General features: G+C 49.0%; 1 protein-coding gene across 2 annotated transcripts in view; it reads right to left on the bottom strand.

Annotated features, from left to right (window-relative positions):
* Positions 1-382: 382 nt before the first annotated feature.
* LOC149340666 (beta-1,3-galactosyltransferase 1-like) overlaps positions 383-20,862 on the bottom strand; it is a 38,216-nt gene continuing 17,736 nt past the window's right edge. Inside the window, exons 1-2 of one of the 2 annotated variants that reach the window (XM_089551324.1) lie at positions 9,121-9,481; positions 383-2,372 (exon numbers count right to left, since the gene is read on the bottom strand). In XM_089551324.1, the coding sequence (XP_089407450.1) occupies positions 1,325-2,372; positions 9,121-9,188 (1,116 nt within the window). In that variant the 5' untranslated portion in view covers positions 9,189-9,481 and the 3' untranslated portion in view covers positions 383-1,324. Of the gene's footprint in view, positions 2,373-9,120; positions 9,482-20,862 lie in introns of those variants that run through there. The other variant, XM_089551325.1, reaches the window with a different exon arrangement.

Raw genomic sequence — 20,862 nt, 5'->3', positions numbered from 1 at the left:
ATTGCGTCAGGTGTGCGTTTTAATGCACTCGCCACGGCAGTAAAGCGGGTAAACTATGCTTCCTATCTCGCTTTCTCATATTGCGTTGAAGCAATAATAAGAATTGATCCGTCGCATTCAGCTACCACCCGCCCTTTAATCGACCCTGAATTCATCGGACTGAGTGCTGTGTGGAACGGCGGTATCAGTGATTCCGAAAACGAAGTTCACTCTGTCTCTCTCTCTTCTAACTCAAGCATAATAAACGCACTGAATATGCCATCGAAATTCATCACTGGCCGAGTATGTTCCTCACCCGTCTCAGTGGTCATCCCAGATAATGAAGAAAGTTCTTCAAGCGGCGAGCGAGGCAGCGGACTTCTCTTCAGATGCAGCAACATCGGGCCTAAGTATTCTTCTTTATTGCCGGCGAAAACTGGCACACTTTGCCACCATGCCTCTTTATAATACACATCCGTCGGTTAGGCAGCGCGAGTACATAGTGCCTCTGGTTCGCGCGGCTTATAGACCAAATAATCCAAAGAACAAAAACTCTCCATTCTTTTCAGAAAAATCGCAGCCGCCGCGGTGGCTCAGTGGTTATGGTGCTTGGCTGCTGACCCGAAAGAAAGCGGGTTTAATCCCGGCCGCGGCTGGTGAATTTCGATGGAGGCGAAATTCTAGAGGCCTGTGTACTGGTGGTCGAAATTTACGAAGGCCTTCACTGCGGCGTCTCTCATAGCCTGAGTTGCTTTGGGACGTTAAAACCCATAAACCAACCAAAAAAATCACATTTTTTGATCATGAGTGGTAAATTAAATGCTTTCATTTTTACAAAAAAGTTCTTTATATTCCGCGTCCAGCGGTGTTTACCAGCATAGCACTAAATAAAAAGCTGCGTATTGCCGTGATACTTCTTGAGCCTTCAAAGCAGCGTAACTGGCATCACAGGAAACATTTCATGTGCACGAGAACAACAGATTCTGTACACGCCACGACAAAGTCAGCACCGGGAAAACGGTCATGCACAATTGGCTCCTGGCACTGTCCACGCTTCTAATACACTCACTTCCGAAAGCTTGGTTATGTCCAACACTGTGATGAATCTCAATGCCATGAACGGGCAATTTATGTTCATACATCCGTGCTCGCAAGTCTGCTGCTTTTCTCACGGAAACGGGAACACGGAGTACAACAGCCTCTATTACTGAACGCCATTATGCACTTTCCTCAGTATAGACTAACTATACTTGAGCAACCGGGCTTTGGACTTGTGACAAGAAGTGCGTTCAGATTTTTCCCATCATGCCACCATCAACTTCGCTATTCAGTGCAGCACGATACATCACGAACAGCCACTGAGCATTGCGTCCCATGTCCTCCTCATCAGCGCCGGGGTCATCCCGTGTCCCGTGAATGCATGAGCCATTTCGCACGGTTCTTTCACTGGCCGTCCGCAGCTGAACCTATCGTCAGTCTCGGGCTTGACACCCACTAGAGCTGCACACCGTCCCGTCACGAACACGTCCTCCACGGGCACCCACTTGACGCGCGCCGAGGCTAGCAGCAGGTCTTCCACCAAGTCCCCGGATATCACGTAACCCGCCCCGGCCACAAAGTCCGGATGTGCCTTGGGCAATGTCCGCAAGTCCACCGGACTCGGAGGCTGACCGGCACTGGCCTGGCGCAGCGGTACGGCGGCGTGTCTCTTAATGCAGCCCTGAATCCACCGCTTCTGGTCGGCCATCTCGTGGTCCAGGTGGTGCACAAGATTGTCGAGGTTCACGTAAACGTCGTCGTCCGTTTTCACGATGTGCTCGACGTCGGGGCAGAAAGACCGTGTCCAATGCAGCATCATGACGCTCTTGAGCGTCAGGTTGTCGTAGCTGTCTGTAAAGTCCCCCTGTACAATGTCCCCATGGACCTGTGACTCGGCCTTGATCTCCAGGTCGTACGGCGAACGCCCCAGGAGGAACAGCACTTTGCTGTTTCGGTGAGCCAGGTACGAGTGGAGCCCCCACGTGTCGCGTACGGCGTCCCTGGCTTCCCGGTGGCTCGGGGCGCTCGTCACGAATATCATGAGCCTCGGCGCAGCTTCGAAACCTCGACACAGGTGCGAGGAATCGATGACGTACGGATGAACGTACGGGTTGTCGTTGCTGGCACTCGCTTCGGGCAGCTCGTCGACTTCCTCGTGGACAACTTCGTTTTGCTCGTGTTCACTGAACTGCTGAGGTGCAATGAACATGTCCCCGTCGCTGTTCTCTACGTCACCATCCTGAGATTCGGTGCCGAAGGACCTGATGAGGATAAACAGCGCCAAGCAGCATGCGAGGATGACGTACGTTTGCACCTTGCTGAGCCATCGCGGGAGTCGTAGCGAACTCATGGTCCTGAAAAGAACAAAACAAATAGGGAGAAAAGCAAATATTAGGCACGTTGTTTCTGTTATCAGCGGGAAAGAAATCACTGTTTCTTCGAGATATGGCATTTGAACCTTCTAATGTCCACATGAACTAGAGCCTCGATACTGTAACCGTGGACACGATTATAACGATTCTGTTCGAATCCTATTCGAGTTCAGGTCCTGTCGCCCTTCAGCAATGGCTCAAGCTACGCCACAGCTCCGCTATCACCGGAATCTGCCACGCACTGGGATGAGAGGACGATAAAAACAGGACGAAGCCGAAGGGAATAAATAGTTTTAATAAAACATGTTGCGGGACTAGTTGATTCTGCACTGTTTCTAGAAAAGTAAGTGAGCGTTGCTCTCTTATATTTTTTTTTACAGACGAGCACACAGACAGACTGGACAGCGCCCGTCCTAACATATCTGTCTGTGGGCTCACCTCAAAAAAAAAAAAAGCAGCAACCCGGATTTGCTATTCTAGAAACAAAATTTTTAATATACGAGCTTATAAACCTGCGGCAGCCAACGAACTGTTCTCCTTAGAATGGTTAAATTTTTAACATTGCGTACAGTCGGAAATCTCCCCAAATGCATCTTCAGTTACTTACTAATGTCAGACTTTTGTGTCTGAGTAACAATTACTAAGAAATCGATTATCTGTGCCGACGCCATTTTCTTTTCACGCCCAGGCTATAGATATACTATAAACGTATATATTTGCCAACAATGGGTTGAACAGCGACTTCTGAAAGTCTGAAAATCGTGATATTAATCTGTGTTTATGTTCATTTAGCGATTAAGCTGACAAAAAAAAAGTCCTGGCGACGAACGTTTCCACAATTATGAATTCCTTTCAAGCAAATTGATCCTTCAAGAAGACGAGACGATACGACAGCCATTTCTTTGTAAACCTAAAGTATGCGCTCAGAGAAAATCCGAACTCGTGAAATCTCAATATAACACATCAAATACTGGCGAACATGGACATTACGGCTCATTAAAACATTTATTCAAGGCAGCTAGTTATCGAACATCTTATCTAATCGTATTCACATTGTTTTAAGTTTGTCAGGCATTTCTCGCTACGGCAGACAAACCGAGAAAACACTCGTTTCAACTGATTAAAGCTTGACATAAAAAAAAAATTATTCAACAGCTCGTAGTTCTGAAATCAGTAGCTTGTCGAATGTCTCGTGTGGGCAAATGATAATGCGCAGCGAGGCCGAAGCAGCAACGAATAAATCTATCAGGCCTCCATCTTGTTTCACATTTTTTTGTTCTTCCGTTCCCGTCGTTAAACGCGCAACAAAGGAAGCACGGATTCGTGTGTACTATATAATAAGGATCTACAAACGTACTCGCCTCTGGTTCTCGCTAGGGGCTGCCTTGCGCCCACACCAGTGGATAGCAACGACAACTCACTGACGATTCCTCGTACGTCGGGACTAGACAAACTTTACAGTTTGTCCAGAATATTTTCTCAGAGGCATCGCTAATTACATAATGTGTAATGCAATTGAATATCTTTCAAAAAAGTCAGAGGCTACAAATCCGTCTTGACTGCTAGTCCTTTTGTGCTCTGCGGAGTGTGACTTATCCTCCTGCATTGCAGCTTGGTGAGCGGCCGCCCGTAAAGTGATTGCAGAGCCGAGGGCCCTTGGTCTTTTCTCGTTCACTAAGCGTCTGCCTAAGGGCTTGCCCTCTATCCTCAACTTCCAACCCTTAGGCGTTCTTTTCTCTGCGCTGCAGGCGCAGTTCGGTGTTTCGCGCTCTTGTACAGTTAATAAAAGGAGTTTTCTTTTCTTTTCCTAGAAAGAAAAAACGCGAGTGCTGAAGAGGAGATAGAGGCGAGAAGCAAGCGATCCTCTGGCGCTCTTATCTTTTCGGGCGGACCCCGTGGCAACAACATTAACGTCTCCTCCGCTCCCGTCCTCCGTTCTCTCTCCGCTCGAAATCGCGCAGTGCTGTAACAGGGTTTGCGAAATTTACGGCAAGAAAGTATGGGGTACAAGAGGAGCATATCGAAACGGTTCGCTTCCCACGCGAAGCCTCTCTCTCTTATCGGACAACTGGATTTCGTCCTGGAAGAGCGCGCACGCTGGACGCAGTACTACGCCTGCGGAGCTCCTATCAACGCCAGACGCCATCTACGCTGCCGCCGCACCAACTGGGCGCTTGCGCACAGTCAGCGAGAAAGGCGAAAAAGCCAGACGCGCAAGCGAAGCGAGATTCGGCACCCTGGAGAGCACCCGAGTGCTACGCACGCTATCCGCAGTCCTTACACTATCCTTACACTCTCGCCTTTTCAATACAAACGCGTAGTGCACTCCCTTGCTAGGGACTAACGCCGCCCTGGGGAAGAAAGAAAAAGAGGTTCCGGAACTAGAACCAAGTCTACAATCCTGTAGACCATAGTAGATGCTCGCACAGCCCAGTGTTTTGGCAAAGAAAAAAGTTTGTAACGCCTAAAACATGTTCCGCCTCTGCGGTACGAGAAACGGGGAAGCTTGGAAAAGTTTTGCTTTGCACCATGCAAAGCCGGGAGTCGAAAAACAAAAAAAAAAACAAAAAACTGACGCTCCCTGTAACTTTCACCGCTTCCCCTGTTTAGTGTGTTCCAAAAGCAAGAAGGACGGTAGCAGAGCCTTGTGTGGAGTATACGGCTGCAAAAAATCTGAAACGCACAGTATAGTATAGCACAGTATAGCACAGTGGCATTGCCGTAGTGAACACATTAGCTGCGTCGTTCGTCCCTAGTCTAGACGCCCTGGGAGCACTATATTGGGACTGAGAAACTATCGCGGATACGAAGTGCTCTACGCCTTTAATGAAATATTTTTTTTTTTTTTGCAAAGGACTTCGTCAGTTCACTGCGCCTTTTCAAGTACTTCGCGTACTTTTTTACCGGTGTGTTTTCGTATTTTAAATTATTATTTGATATGCGACGGAAACACTACAGTCGAGCTTCGTTATAACTAAGTTGAAGGGGCCCGGGATTACTTCGTTATAGCCGTAGCTTCGTTACACCCCGTGTTGACAGAGCTTCCAAGAGGAATCTTAATTCCTTCGTTATAAACCGTTTCGTTATAACGAGTTTCAACTATTTGTTTGTCATCCTATTAGTTACTGCGTCCTTCATTTGAAATGAATTGGTGAGCGTGCTTCGTAATTCCAAATGTACGATCCTGGAACAACGAGACATGAAGGATGGCGAACTCCTGAAAGAAGTACAGAAACTGATGAAGAGTGGTTTTCATGTTCCTTTTAAACAATGACCTATCTTGTTTGTTAGCCTCTTTATTTTACAAGCAGGGTTCCTCGGTCGCCGGTAGTCGACGGCCTCGTCCTTTTCCTTTCGCAATGGTCATCCGTCTCGCAGTACGCGAGTATAAAGTTCTCGATAGATGACTATCTATCAAGCGCGAACCGATTCTGCGGTATTTGGGACTCCTTCGCGAAGACATAGGCACGTTATTTGCACGTTGTTCACGCGATTCAAACACGTGTCCAGTACTGTGTTCAAATAGGTCGCGGCCAATTTCGACCACTGCCTCCGAGTGCGAATGTCGTTATCGCTTTTGCGGCCACAGATTTCACTAACAAAGGGTTTGATAATGATGATACTGACTGCGATTGTGATGGTCTTATTATTAAAGGATACCTTAGCCACAGAGCGCCGCGGCTTAGTTTTTTTTTTTTTTTTTAATTCCCGAGGTGGGGACGAAGACCCATTCTGTGAACATTTCACGCCAGAGCGGCCGAGCACCAGGTCAAGGGAAAGCTTGTAGTACCTATTTGGAAACAGGTAGGCATCTGCGGCGCTACGGATCGAACCCCGCGCCTCCCGCACACGAGGCCGATACTCAAATCATTAAGCCACTTCTGCGGTCCGATTAAGGGTTTGCTAAGAAAGTCATTACGAATCTAAAAAGCCGTAATTCTAACAGACCCAGAGACAACTGCAGAGCAGCTTCAACACCGAGCTCCCTTGGACAAATTTCGATGTCACTCTTTAATTTGGTTCATAAAAGTCTAATACAAATGACTTACGAAAGTGCTTCCAGTGGTTCCCCTCTCGAATCAGGGTCGCTGGTAACATGGCATCGGATTCTCTCGATCAAGAAACTCGGTCATGCGTATACCATCGGCGAGAGTTCCAAAAGATGATACTTTTGCAAAGCACCATGTGGCGCAACACTTCGCTGCGCGCCGACCGACTCTGCGCTTCCCTCGTCTTCCTGCCTCCTCTGCGCATTGACTTTGCCTATGCGAGCCGGTGAGGCTCCATAAAGTCCGTTTTGCTGAGTCGCCTATGTGCTCAATTTGTGCCGTTGTGGGGCGACGTACTACATTTTGTCCAAGTGTGCTAGTGATTTTCTCGTGGACCTGAGACACGGAATGAACGGAATGTCTGACTGGACAGCGTCGTTCGCATGATGTTACTTGTAGGTCCACGAAACATGCGCGTGGTAGTAAGCCTACTTCTGAAATCCTCAGACGACATTGGTCTTCTGGGGCAATGGTGGAAGCTGCACAGACTATACGCGACACAAATGGAGCAATTGCCGACACCCCCACCCCCATCACCATCACCATAGGCAGGCCTGCCAGCCTGCCTATCGTGATCAGCGTTTCGTGACAATACATTTCTGGATTATTACATCGCTTTTTCGACTCATTGCATTCCATAATCAGTAGAGAAAATCGGAACTCCTTTTTTGATGCTTCACAGCTGCACACCTCACGCAACGCGCGCAAAACATGGTCAGCAAAAAGGCCATCGCGTGCGCCCCCCAAGAGCGCACTCCTAAAACGGGGCACTTTTCTCAATTGCGGCGGCAGTTTTCTCGGCCGTTTATTTATCGCTCACTCGGAGTCCTTCCGACCCACGCGGAGGCTTCTCTTTAGCCTCGCCCAGATGAATTGCACCGCGGGGAGTAAAAGAGACAAGTCGTGACAAAAACAAGACCCGACCACACACAAGCGCGGCAGTTCTTTCAAAACGAGCTCGCCGGAGGTCTGTGTTTTATATATGGCCGCGCATTTTCCTCGTGAATGACGCGCACGCCTCCCTTTTCGTCTTCTTTTCCTGGCATTACAAAGCGCGTCCTCATTCCGCAAAACAGCGCGTTCGCCTCAAAAATGGTTGCTCGTCTCGCACTGCACGGACGCCACTGTAATGTCTTCCCTCCCCTCCTCCCCCCCCCCCCCCCCCTCTCCCTCCGCTCGGCCCCTTTTTCTCCCTGCATTCCTACTTGAACTGTCTACAGAGTGTTGACACGTGTCGTCACGTTAATTTCTTGAAGGACGTGTCTGTGGCGAACGCAGAGAGTTTCACGCGGGAGTGTTTAGCGCTAACCGAGCGATCAAGCCTCTACGACGTGGAACTAATGAAGAAAGCGCTGCAGTAATAAATTTGGTGATGAAGCAAGGTTTAGCGTAGACAGCTTCTCAACGGCGGTCGGTTGAAGGCTACACGCTCGGAGCTCTGTTGGAGTCTGCGTGTTAGATGGTGTACGCATTTGGAAGCGCGTGGGCGGCGAAACTCTGTGCGTCGCATGTCCCGGGGCGCTGTGGATTACGTTTTGAAGTGGGCGACATGCAACACGCCTACGCGGTGAAATCTCGCTGCAACAAATCTAACCAACCCCCCACCCCCCACCCCTCCCCTTATCCCCTTAGCCGCCGGCTTTGCCTCGCCGAGCAAACTGATGCTATGTCTGGCAGCTGCAGAACCCTGTATCCGTGTACTCTGATATAGCTATTTTTATTCCAGCCGTGAATCCATAACTTTCTGTTGTTACAGCGCTGTTAAATTTGGATGCCAGTGTCAGCTGCTTAGCAGCCTTAAATCTACGACCCTCCGTTTTTTTGTTGATTATGTTCGAAATTCGGGGGGGGGGGGGGGGGGGGGCAAAAATCGGGCGCATATTTTTACTTCAAATTCGGCTCCGAATAAAGTTATTCGAGAAAAATTCGGATTCCGAAATTTTTGAACAAAAGTAATTAATTTTACCACTGTCATTCGCTTTTGTTCGGAACATAAGCTGTTCCATTTCCTAGCTCCTAGTTTTCATGAACAATCTATAAACTGCAAGTTTCAGCAACACACCGTGCACTACATTAGACATTTTTTCTTTAATCATTTGCAAGGCTGCTTCGGTATACCACATATTTGCAGAAAGGAGCTCTATGCTACAGCTGACTCCACTGAGATAATCGAGGGCACTAGATGAAGGACGTCATATTAGTGTACCACAAGAAAAAAAAGCGGAATTCGGGGTAACGGAGCGTGAAGAAGGTAGAAAAACAGTAAAACACATCAGAAGAAGGCGCTGACATTCCTGCTAATTGGACATGGCGTGATGCCTAGTTCTTATCGCCAATGCAGAGAGCCACTCGCTCAACCCGGGGATACGGATTTAGAATGAAAACTCAAAAACTAAGGAGAAGGCGCCAGGCAGTATGACTCACTTGAAGTGCAGTGACAAAACCCTAAACCATCTGGCGCCTGGCAGAGGCAACCAAGAATCAAAATACAACAGATTCTACATTAAAGCATACACCCAGCCCCTGGAATCTCCACACCGCAAGCGGTCCTGGCTCGCATCCCGGCGTCACAAAGCTCGAGCGAAAGCGCGACGCGCGGCTGATTACTGCATAAAACAAAAGAGTGGCACGCTGGAAGGCGCCCTCGACAAGCGGGAACATGCGAGTGCCGGCCTTCTTACTCAGTTTTCAAGGAGTCGTCCTCAGTTGCCGGACTGGAGGCGTTGCGGCGCCGGCGCGCGCCTGTCATGGTAACGTCGGAGATGACGAGTGACTCACGACGAGAGGCAGCCCTAGAGAGCGCATGCAGGTCTCTTGGCGAGTCGCAGTGGGCACTGCTTCCGGTATCCTCCGGACGGTAGTTCCGAGACGACCGTGCTTCTTCCGCATCGCCTCCCCGAAACACGTCTCCCTCCGGCCGTAGCTGGCAGCGGACGATGCGTACGCAAAGAAAAGAGCGACTCGGTCGTCGACGAAACGCCGTCGCGAGAACTCACGCCGGTGGGAAAGGGGCGAGCCCCGCTCACCACACCGACTGCATCCAACGCAGATTTGTACGGCGCGCATGAACTTCCTACTACGTACGGGCGGCGGGCTGAATCGCGTGATCCTTTCTCTTTTTGCTCTCTCCCATCCACTCTCTTCCCTCCCCCCCTTTCCTCCCTCTCGCGACATTCACTCTCTTCCCTCCCCCCTTTCCTCCCTCTCGCGACATTCACTCTCTCCATCCTTCTCCTCCCTTCTTCGTTGCAGCGAGCATGGACTGAACAGACATCATCTGAGGGCATCGTGATGGAAGACGTTGCTTACGTTGCGCTGTTGATGACTTCCACCGCCGACGCTGCCGTATAACGGCAACTATACTATAAGTCGAAGGTAAAACTGCGCTGAAACAAATCCAGCCCTAGGCCACTGCAGTCCCTGTTGAGTATGTAGTGACCTTCGATTTCAGCTAATCGCTTTCCTGGTCACGTCACCCACCGTATAGCTTGGCGAGTGTCTTTGCAGACTTCCTCCTCGTGTTCAAGGCCCGAAGACGGCGAAATCGATAAGGCGTGGAAACGGTAAACGCGGAAAAGCTTGAAAGGTTAGGTTCGGTAACGAGTGGGTTGACCTTGTGCTCGCAACCACCGAATAACGTTGTAAATAATAACGAATACAAAATAAGCGGCCTTCGTGAAATCAGCAAGGTTTCTTAATATCCGTTATCTGGCGTTCGTTCATCACTTGGCTGCCATTCGCATGAGGAGTTGATGACGTCTTGTATAGCTTCGTGAAAACAACGTGAGACAATCACAAATATTAAAATTCATTGCATGCTCATATCTACACTGTGTTCCAAAGCCCACCTTCTTTTTCTTCCTTTTCATTCTCTTATTCAGTTTCGCGCGTCGAGAAACAAGGAGCGCATTATCATCTTGTATAGGGTTTATTTTCAGAACCTACGAGGTTCCGAGACACTGGTATTATAAGGAACCAACACGGCATCGGTGATCCTTCCATGGCAAGCCAGACAAGTAAATCGATGCATGGCGCGCGCCAGACGGCCAGCAACCATCCATTATCTCCCATCCGTACGCATAATCCGAGTCGTGCGAAGCCACACGCTCAAAAAAAGGAAACAAACACGAGAGGAACTCCTCTCCGTAGAGTAACGATAACAAAACAGTGTAGAACGCCACCCCCTGGCACACGTATACGCGGGTCTCTTTGTCTTCCCGCTTATTCTCGCCTAAAAACGTCCGCCACTTAGCCGCATGAAGGGGCACTTTCACACTCCACAGGGTGGCAGGCATATTACGCCCGGTGGACGCAACCGACCAGAGCGCCACCGCCACGAGCTGTGTTACGTGCCCAGGCACTTCCTTCCGTGAGAACAGAAAATGGAAAGCATCACTCTCCGCCTCTCACGTGACTGCAGAGAGGGCACTTGTATATTCTACGCCGTGTGCTGGACGGCCTTCCTCCGTGTGTGGACGGTGGAGCAGGGGGTTCGGAGTGGGCTGGCAAAGCCGACGAGTGACGTCCGGCCATAAAGTAAGGAAGGAGAGAGAGGAGGAAAAGGACGCGGTTTCAGCGTGCCGTGCATTTCTTCGTCGTCTATGTCGTCGCGCGAACAGCGGGGATGCTCCATTAAATGTGTGCAGTGCTGTGAGAGCAAGCGAAGAACGCGCGCCCAACGCGAAAGAACCTCGTTCTACATTAGGAAGACCGCGGCGCAAGCGAGGCTTTTGCCCGACTCGTTCGAGCAGATACCCGCAAAAGAAAGATCGATATCGCCCGCGAGCGACGTTGCCTGAATACGCATTCAAAGGCGAACCGCTTTTCGAGCCAGTGAATGCGCGCCTAGGAAGCGACGGTGTGATACACTGTTAAAGCTGTCGCCACTGGGTCGAGGCCACGGTTGTGTGGCTTTAACTCTGTTGTACGGGACTATGTTTCGACCACCCGCTGCACGCAAGCGGAGGAGATAAAAAAGAAAGAGAGCGATAGAAAGAGAGAGAGAGAAAGATCGCAGGGTGCTCTCTCTAGGCGCAGCAGATCCGCGCGGGCTATTTTCTTCTAGAGGAGGAGGCCGAGTATCTCGAAGCGGTTCCTGACCGCCTGCGTCTCCGCCGCAACCGGCTGCATACATCGCAACCGCGCGCGTTCCCGGGCGTAAGCGAATCAAGCTGCACGCCCAATGTGGGCGACGAGAGCTCCCAGAGGGCGACTGGACGCCTCAGCGTTGCAACCATGGTTGCAACACATATCCACCCGGGGAGGGCCTACTCAGTCGCGACGCCGCTCATTGAGTTTAACCAACGCGGGCGACGAGCAAAGAATACGTGCACTGTATGCGTGCGGGGGACGGAACTCGCTGGCGCACACGATCTGCCGTTAACAAGAACAGTCAGTGCCCCCGGTCTTTTGGCGTCGCTCGGTTATCAGTTTAACATGCCACTCTCCTCGAATTTCTGCGTGTTGCAAGTGTGTGCAACTGGCTGTCAAGCTCTTCGCCGGGCTGGCTTGATGGTCTGGGTTTTGCTTGGACGTTTTAGCGAGCGAGAGCTCGGCGTTGAACGGTGACCCCTCCGGGTGTGATGTCCTCCCACAACCGCTCCAAGCAATTGTGGCTTTCTGATGCTCCAAGATAGAATGGTCTGAACTTAACGCCCGCCGTGGTATATAGTTAACAGCAACGAAGCTAACTATGAGGTCTGCTTTGGAGTCACATAGATGATGGTCAAATGTTCACGGGAATCCCCCACGGCGCAGTAGATTTGTAATAAGGGAGTAATGCATCCGCCCAAGCGCAGCCATACGGCTACAAAGGAGAGAACAGCTTTCACAGAAACTTCGCAGTTAAAGAAAAATTCGTCCTGAATGTTTCTTTAACGATGAAGTTTCTGTGAAAGCTGTGCTTTCCTTTGTAGCCGTATGGCTGCGCTTGGGTGGACGCCAATGAGTAATTACTTCCTTATCACTGTAACGTGGTCATAGCGCGAAAACGACATCACGAAAGGGAGAACAGGACACACACAGCGCTGTTCTCTATTTCGTGATGGCGTTTTCGCGCTGTGGCCACGTTACATTGAACAACCAACTCGCCCGTACATCCACCCTCGTTTCCTCGTCACGATAGATGACTTGAATTAACTCTCATTTCAAGGTTCTTGCAAGGAAGTGTGCTGAATTTTGGCTCCGAATGAAAAGTTCACGATGACAAGATGGCGGCCGCACCTTTTCCGCTCCATTCTGTTTTCAGACTATGTGAAGAAGTGAATTTCGGGTAGCTATAGCGCCAATAACGAAGTGCTCTGTTTTTATTTCGTTTTCTTTCTTCCTTTCTTTCTTTCTTTCTTTCTTTCTTTCTTTGTTTCTTTGTTTGTTTCTTTCTTTCTTTCTTTGTTTGTTTGTTTGTTTGTTTGTTTGTTTGTTTGTTTGTTTGTTTGTTTGTTTGTTTGTTTGTTTGTTTGTTTCTTTGTTTCTTTGTTTCTTTCCGCTATTTCTTTTCGAACGCGCGTCTGGATACTAAACAATGCGTCTTCGAAATTCGAGCTCGAATTTGGAAATAATACCACCGCACCTCTTCGGAACTCACACCTTAATCGTGCTTCTCTGCGTAACAATCATATCAGATCACGTTTATGCATTTTATATAGGGACAAGAATAACCCTCACTTAATGCATTATCGGTATGGGAGAGACCTTTGCCTGCTGTAAGCATAGTCAGAACGACGAAAATGATGATGACGTATCCGTTATCAGAAGGCCTTATCAAGAATTTCATGTGGTTCTACATTATTCAATCTCGATGCTGCTCCACTCGTATGCATATTTGTTACTACACTAAAATCTTCTTAATTCCACCCCTGTTAATTTGGAAACCGGATAGCTGGGACACTCCTCCCGGTCCTGAGAAACGTAAGCTCTATTCTACGGCGTGAAATTCTCGTTAATGTGGAGGAACTGAGAGACGCTTCGGTTAATTCGGAAAGGCAGCGGAAATCCCGTGTGCGCCGAATAAGGCGCCGAAGATCGGGTGATACGTGCTGATAATTTCCATTGGCTGGAGGGAAGTGACGTGAAAAAAAAAGGGGGGGGGGGGAGAGAAGTGAGGGAAGTGAAAAAGAATTATGAGCTCTGGAATTTTGATACGTGGGTTGTTTGATATAGTGAAACATTAAAAAGCTGATTTCGTTTACTGTTGCGATTGGGCAGCGGAGTAATACAAGGCGCCTCGGACCACGGCCCAGTGTTAGCAACAGCTGTTTTTTTTTTAAGTTGTATCTATACTATAGTTGTGTCTTGCGGTGGACCTAGTGTGGATGCGGGCGATGACGAAGCAACGACAGCCACGATAGGGTGGCGAGCTTCTGCCGCCTAAGGAGGCAGCCAAAAGTAACACAATGGGAAGAAGAGCATTCGCGTTCTTCAGGTTTGGCTTGGTTTATGGGGTTTAACGTCCCAAAACGACTCAGGCTATGAGGGACGCCGTAGTGAAGGGCTCTGGATAATTTCGACCACCTGGGGTTTTTTAAGTGCACTGACATCGCACAGTGCACGGGCTTCTGGCATTTCGCCTCCACCGAAATGCGACCTCCGCGGCCGGGATCGAGCCCGCGTCTTTCGCGGTGACTTCACGTGTTCTTCAGGTGTCCGAAAAACAGTGTCTACCCTGTCTCGAAGTCACATGGTTTTCCCAAGCTAATTTTTTCCTCCGAGCCCATCACAAACGTCCAGGCTTGAGCACTTGCGGCGTCCAACTGTAAAGTTGCCTCAGCCATTCAGAATATGAAAAGATGCATTGCGAAGTACCCCACAAAATACTTTGGTTCTTACGATAAAAGATCGCGAGATGCAAAAGGCGCGGTGCATGGGCAGTTCTACAGCGGTCGGCCCCATATGCACCGTACATATACCACGTGTCCAACATAAATATATACCAGATGTTTCAGGGAAGCCGATCACTAATTTTTAAAAATGGGGTTTTTGAGGTAAGATGTTTTCTGCGGTATAGTAATACCAGCGTTGTCGGACGTCAGAAAACAGGGGAATAATGTTAACTAAGAAAGCGATTAACTAAATTCTAATAACTTGATCCTTCACGATGCTTTAATCATTTTGACTCTGCTGACTCACACTTATCTTTCACTGCCGATTCATACTGAGGTGTTTGCGGCTGCGACCCGCCAACCAGAATGTTGCCTCACCGCGCACGTGTACTCATAAAAGCTGTCTTTTGCCTGTACCATATCACTCTGACGAAGGCCAGACCTTGATGGAAACGTTAGAATAAAGGCAGTTATATGTAACTATGTATGTAACTAGCGGTAGAGCACCGGACGCGTAATTCGGAGGTCGTGGGTTCGGATCCCACCGGCGGCATGTGTTTGTTTTTTCTTCCGCTTTTCTAATCAATTAGCTTTAAGCGATAACATATTCAGTAATATTCTAAATCAAACAAGAGCACAAAATAAATAAATAAATTTTAAAAAATCCCCTGTGTCCCTTGGATTCTGTGGCTGTTGGCTTCTCTCATATTTATAGCGAGCCCCTCATTCCCCTTCCCTTGTTTGCTTAAGATATATATATATATATATATATATATATATATATTGTAGCGAAGCGTACGTCGGGACGGAACGGTGGCTCCGCCGCATCGAAGAAGGGAACCAGCAGGCGTCGATTAGATGCATTGGTCAACTTAATTTATTGAAGATAGATGCGAATCACTGGTTAAACTTGGAAACTGAGACAAAAATATAAGAGGTCACATAGTAAAACAGTCAGTCATACCCCGAGGTGTGCAGCATCTTTGGAGCAGTGGTCCCGAGCAGCAGGACCGCAGCCGTTCCTCTCCCGAGTCCTCTTCGCGCCAAAACTCCGCTCTTAAATACGTTTGCCCAGGATTCTGGGGACACTTTAAGTATCCAATCAGAAATGCTGTTGTCGGAGCCAATGAGAAGGATTTCTTCAAAACAGAAGCAGCCAATAGCACGCCGGTGCCCACGAGGCTGTTTACTCGAGAGCACCGCGTAAAATTCCCCGAAGACGTGCGCATTTCCACTCGGCACACAGATACAAACACACAAAACGACACCCGAAACACAGGGAACGCAAACCTCGCAGTCGGTGCACCACGCGACCCGCCGTCCGCGCCTTCAGCCCTCGCGGCTCGTCTCCGGCATATCTGGTCCGCCGGGCAGTGTGCCGCCCGAGGCAATCACTTCGCGCGACTCTCCTGCAAACCACAGGGGGTCCGCGCGCCCGCTCTGGTGGCCCGGACGCGGCCGTGGGCGACCTCTTCCCCTCGCAGTTTACTGCGTTTTACTCTAACTAAACATTCACACAAGGCCAGGGAGGAGACGCACAATGCCTGCTTACAAAGAGCCCCAGAGAAAACGGCTCTGCCAAATGTCGGAGTGTGAGCCCCTCTAATGGCTCCTCGCACAGCAGGGAGCACACGGACAGCAACAGTCGCACGGCGGGGAGAAGAACACATTCAGCTTGTAGAGAAACTGGCGCGCGAAACCCGCGAAGCTCGCTACGCGACAATATATAGAAGAAGGGGTCACAACCTTGCAATTATCTTAATTTAATACCGACAGTTTCGGACGGAGGACCGTCCTTCCTCAGGGTATACACAAGAATTCTTGTGTATACCCTGAGGAAGGACGGTCCTCCGTCCGAAACTGTCGGTATTAAATTAAGATAATTGCAAGGTTGTGACCCCTTCTTCTACAAGTCTTCCTGGCCCATTGAACGACAAGACCTCCTGCAACTACTATATATATATATATATATATATATATATATATATATATATATATATATATATATATATATATATATATATATATATATATATATATATATATATATATATATATATATATATATATATATGCGTGGGTGGGTGGTTCTTTAGATTTCTCGTCCCCTCCACACAGTCATTTCTTAATGCCACCCCTCTCGTTTGATGTTTGTGCAAGCTGTAACAACCGAGTTCTTAGGAGCAGCGACATCTGAGAAATGTACACCCATAATTCTTTCTCGTGTTCACCGCGCTAAGGATGTCGAAAGCGCGCGAAGTCGTAGCCTGGAAGCCTATAGCAAACACGCCCACACCATCCCAATCCTTTCTGTACTCCGCCTTCTTTTTTTTTTTTTTTTTTTTTTTTCAAAGCGACCTTTTCGAGACGCGTGTACGTATATCTCTATACACCCACACGTGGCGCCATCTGTAAGTGACTGCCGCGCACAGCCGCCACTGCATTCCAAGAGAAAACGGCGGGCGGGTTCGTCACGTATTACGCGGGAGAGGCGAAAGAACTCGGGCCTAATCGTTTTCGAGCAGGGATTCGCTTCAGGAAAAGAAAACGGATGGAAGAGCACAGTAAAGAGAAAGTGGAAAGAGGGGGGTTGTGAACCCGCATGCCGGAGTAATTGCTTCGTGGCGTCATGCTGAGGGCAGGGTAGCAGAATCGACGCCCGTGAACAACTAAAGCGCGTAGCAGCGCAATGCCCGAGAACCGGGGAAAAGCGACCGGCCTGAGCGTTCGTTCGCTGCGTCGCTAGCAGTCCGATCCCTTCCTTGTTCCCTTCTCTGGGTCACTCCGGCAGAACTACAGCAGGCCAGTTGAGTGTCGAGACCCTCCCCTCTTCTTCCGCATGAACATCAATCTCCGACGGCAAAGCGACACTTTCTTTTGTGAATATAAGAACACTGATTCGGCTCGCGATTTGGGAAGTGGTAGAGAGCAGCCTGCTCTTATTGGAGGCCTGGGCCAGGTTCGTGTGCGCTGTTTCATCGCAGCAAGATTGTCGGCGATAGCCAACGCACTATTGTTTCGATCGGGCTGGCACCAGCGGAGAGGCTTTTCCTACAAGCTGTTCTCGTCAGTCGAATGCTGCTATGCGCGGCACCACCAGGCAGCGCTAATTAAATTTGCCCAGTGATGAGGGGCCAGCAGTGAGGAGGAGGTTATTGGCACGGGCACAACGCCGATCCAGCTGCTGTGCACGTACAATGGCAAAGTAAGCGCCTAAAAGGAAGGCTATAGATATATGTAGGCGTTTTTCCATACCCGCTGAACTAAACTGAAGAGCGCTGTAGTCACTCAACAGGAAAATGGATTCCGAGCGTCGACGATGATGGATGCACTACGGATCAAAGGTCGCGTAAGAATATGTAACAAGCAGGGGAGATTCTTGCTAGGGGAGTACCGTGCATTTAGAACGCCATAGCTGCTGAGTCGTCGTCGATGTTCTTCACGCCGACACCTATGTCACTGCACCGCCACGGTGTTCAAGCTTGCGTCGTGTGGGCGCGTCCCATATAACTGGAGGTCGAACTTCTAGGTTTTTATTTTTCTAAAATTCGGCTGAGATTTTTCGGCGCTTATTTCAAAACGCAGTTTTATGTTTGTTTGTTTGTTTTGTCGGCGAACATTGTTTTCCACGGAAGAATTACAGGTTTATTTCGGTGACATAATGTGGCGTTCTTTCGGAGTCAAAAGTCACCTGGAATTTCTCGCGACCTTCTTTTTTCAACCCATCATTCGATATATCAGTAATTAGCGCAAACATGGTCATACTTACAGGTTTGCTTCAAGGAAGGAATGCTATCATCATTAAAAAAAAGAAATTGAAGAAACCGTAAGAAAAAAACGCAATTGTAAGAAGTTAGGTTGTCATGCTAATGTTGGGTTTGTGCACGTGCTGAAGCGAGAGGACGGCCCTCAAGTGGTCTGCAAGTTGACAACAGCGATGAAACTGCCGCTTAACCTTCACGGTAGCCAGAACATGAAACTTATTTGTGACGCTTGTGTATGGCTTCGCGTCAATGTCCTCACGTGCAGTGGAGGAACCTATAATAACTAAGTAACTGCCCTAACTGGATGATGGCAGTTAACAAGGACAATGTACAGTGCAGTTTATTTACAAGTTATTTACAAATCGCCAAAGGTGGTCGGTATAATTCAAAGCGATCAGAAACTTAATGCCCCAACTAGCTCTTGACGAAACCCTGTCAACCTAACCGACTTAACTAGCACAAAGCGTAGCGGTTATTCGTTTTTCGGATCAGCATTATCACCAAGCTTAGCGCCAGCTGTCCGCTCTCTCCGTCACTCCACACCAAGAGCAGAGTCGAGTGTGCCCTTTTGGCGCCAAAAAGCCGTCTTACCAGTAGACAGTAGCACACCGGTGCTCACGAGGTTGTTTACTTGTGAGCCCCGCCTGCATTTCACGAAGGCGTTTACGCACAGTTACAGCACAAACCCCACACACTCAAGAAGACAGCGAAAACCGAACGGGGGCCAACATGCAGCCGGGGTTTGCGTGCACCGCTCTGTCCGCGAAGTCGCGCGGAGTGCTGCTGATCTGCCACCTGTCAAGCCCCTCCCCATATCCAAGGTCTCCGTGTGTCAGATGTGCCTTGCGGGAAGGAAGAGACCTTCCAAGGCCTCGACATTTCACAGTTGGTTAACCACCGTTCCTGCAGTTTAGAGCGCTTGTTTTCAAACAAACCCATTCGAACGGCACCGGGTGGGGAGAGGGGGGCTTCACGACCAGCCCTAACAAAGTACCTAAAGAAAGCATTGACCTGACGGTATCCGAGTGTTGGCTGCTTTATGACCCTCCGCACAGCGGCGCGCCAGCTTGACTGCATGGAACCTCCCGATTTGAAGAGGCATGAAAAAATTACCGACGATTACGTTACTTCCTAATGCGAAATTTGAGCGCAGCAAATAAGCTGTTTCACCTTTTCGATAGATTGAGGCAAAGAAATCGAGCAAGACATGTATGCGCTATCACAGAATTTTTTTTTTTTTTTTTCACACGTATTCCTTTAACAAAGACTCCAGTAACAGTTCTTGACAGTCATGAAGGAAGCTTTGTGGTCGGAGAAATAGACTGATATATGTTCGACTTGGTACAGCAATGCTTGATTCTCAAAGACGAGATCTATACAAGTGCCTCGCGAGGTTGTCACAGCCGTGGGACGCGTTACGAGCGAGAGGAACGGGATGTTCTCCCGCATAAATGTTAGGAAATTGCTGTTTGTCTTTATGTCAACATTAAAGTCCCCCACTACTAACATCGGTGTGGATCGATGGACGGTTAATGCGAGTTGCAGGAAGTGCACGACGTCTTCCGTGGGTGCGGTAGGGGCGAAGTAGGCAGCTACTACCAGCAAGCCGTTGGGCAACTTTGCGGCGCACAGTTCGCCAATTTCATGTGACGTGCCAAACATTTCGACTGGTATTGCAGAGAGACCTGTGCGCAAGTAGATAGCGACTCCCGCCGCTCTGTTGTGGTCTCTGCGAGCACCACAGCAGTATAGGAAATCTATGATTTCGAGAGGCTCTTCGGGATCTATCCAGGTTTCAGCAAAGCAAAGTACAGAGGAATGGCGCAGAATGTGATCGTGGTGTACGTCCTTGGCATGTGCGGCAAGGGAGCGTACGTTAAGAATGTGGTTGTGAATGATGAATCAAGTGCTGCCAGCGAATGACGCGTCCATTGGCTGTCTGCGTGTGTTACTGATGTGTGGTTAACATGTTAAGCTTCGCCTGTAAGAGTGGAACGCGACAGCGTCTTGCAACGCTGCCAGGGAGTCCACAGAACGCCATCGCCAATTCGGCTGTACGCCTTGCTGGACGGTAAATTTATTTTTTGAGGAAAGGAAATGTATCTCTCTCGCATATCTGGGTGGACACCTGCACCTCGCCGTAAGGGAAAGGGGGAAGATGGGAGTGAACGAAGACGCCGTATTAGCTAGACGCGCCTTTGTTCATTCCAAACCATTCAGCTGGCATTACGGAGTGGCTAGCGTGCTCGTATCGCACTCCGGAGACCCTGGTTCGATTCCCCAACTCGACCAATTTCGTTCTCGGTTTTATTGATTTATGCGGTCTAACTAGAAAGGTTAATTAGGCTATTTCATATTTATATTCTTGTATTTCTATCCATCGTGTTGTGTAATTAACCTGTCAATTGTTGGAACTGTCTAGGATGTTCGACACAACGTATATGAAACGAGCAACGTCTTACTGAGTGGGGAAGTGCGTGGTGGTGGAGGGAACGCGGCTTCGTACTTATCTGTTTTTTTCAGCAGCGTCTCCTTCCGCGGACGGTGTTGTCGCTGCGGCGCGCGTCTTTCTTTTCTTTTCTTCTGACCTCTTCATTCTCCTCTATATTAATTAGGCTAATTGATTAATTAAGCAATTAACTAAACTCAGTCCAACTTAGTTGCAGCATCACTATACGATCCCTTTGATTGGTTGCATGGTTACTAGCCAAAGTACAATTGGCCCCATTTGAAATTCGCGCACTGTGACGTCACGAGCATTTTGACCAATTGAAAAGCGTGACATTGGGGGCGGAGCTGGTTACGAGGCCGACGCCGACGACGACGCGAAACCCAGGAACGG

This window comes from Amblyomma mixtum, chromosome 6, assembly GCF_055824585.1.
Source record: "Amblyomma mixtum isolate Tamu chromosome 6, ASM5582458v1, whole genome shotgun sequence".
NCBI classification, from domain to species: Eukaryota; Metazoa; Arthropoda; class Arachnida; order Ixodida; family Ixodidae; genus Amblyomma; species Amblyomma mixtum.
This window is presented reverse-complemented; position numbering and strand designations above follow the sequence as displayed.